The 1054-nt window shown below is 35.1% G+C and overlaps 1 protein-coding gene across 1 annotated transcript in view; it reads right to left on the bottom strand.

Annotated features, from left to right (window-relative positions):
* The window catches only part of LOC137644453 (uncharacterized), a 1097-nt gene extending 972 nt beyond the window's left edge, over positions 1–125 (bottom strand). The window contains exon 1 of the mRNA XM_068377430.1: positions 79–125. Coding sequence (XP_068233531.1) covers positions 79–125 — 47 coding nt within the window. The remainder of the gene's footprint in view (positions 1–78) is intronic.
* Positions 126–1054: the final 929 nt, after the last annotated feature.

The following is a 1054-nucleotide window of genomic DNA, read 5'->3' on the forward strand; positions in this document are numbered from 1 at the left end:
TGTTTCTCTTCGTTCTGCTGTAGGAAACTGTATGGCAGCTAAAGCCTTTGCGGGAAAATATCATACCAATACAGTTACCAAACATCTAATTCAATTTGAACCATGGCAGGTTTAGCAATAACCATATCTATAATTCCTGTTTTACAGGAAAAGAGTGATGATATATATAGGAACTTTATATAAGAAAGGAAGATGCAGTAAAGTAAATACTCGCGGCGATAAACATAGAGAAAAGAGGAAGAAAAGTGTGCCTTAGGACACCGTCTATGTCACCACCTTGGTAATAACTTGGTCCATCAATGAGTGTTCAATGCATGCTAAAGGATTGCTATTCTGTCTCTTCATAATCAGCTATTTAAGAATGTTTGATAATTGTAGAGAGAGAGAGAGAGAGAGAGAGAGAGAGAGAGAGAGAGAGAGAGAGAGAGAGAGAGAGAGAGAGAGAGAGAGATAATTAAATTTTAATAGTTGTACGTTCACTACTCTAAACACCTTGGCATTTTTAATCTACCGTTATCTGGGTAATATGGAGGTAGCATCACATAACTGCCACTTTTTTTTTTTTTCTACTTTCGTGTTTCTGCTCCTCCTCCATGTCTCACCTTATGAACCATAAATATAATTAAAAGTGTAGGAAAAGCCCTCGTACTGTTTCCCACTTTTTGTCTATTTTTAGGTGCATGTGATAGTTATTCTATTTTGATCATCGGATAAAGATGTAGCCCATCTCAAGATTTTCCATTGTGATATATCTTATAAGGGTAATATATTTAATATGCACATTCTTTCTCTTTCGGTTTTCTTATGTTTTAATTTTCACTTTTCGCCCAAAGATCGACAAAACGGTCCAATCTATTGTCCATATAAAGAGAGCAAGCCGATGAAAAAAGGTAAAAAAGAAACACTGAGATGTATTTCCGGAAAACCCCACCTTCCGTAGGCATCTTGGAGATACCCAGAATTTTATGAAATGTGAATGTACTTTACCTTAGGATTATAGAAGTCCTACAGATTCAGTGTTTTGAACAAAACTTATATATATATATATATATAT

The sequence above is a fragment of the Palaemon carinicauda genome, chromosome 7 (assembly GCF_036898095.1).
Source record: "Palaemon carinicauda isolate YSFRI2023 chromosome 7, ASM3689809v2, whole genome shotgun sequence".
Taxonomy (NCBI): Eukaryota; Metazoa; Arthropoda; class Malacostraca; order Decapoda; family Palaemonidae; genus Palaemon; species Palaemon carinicauda.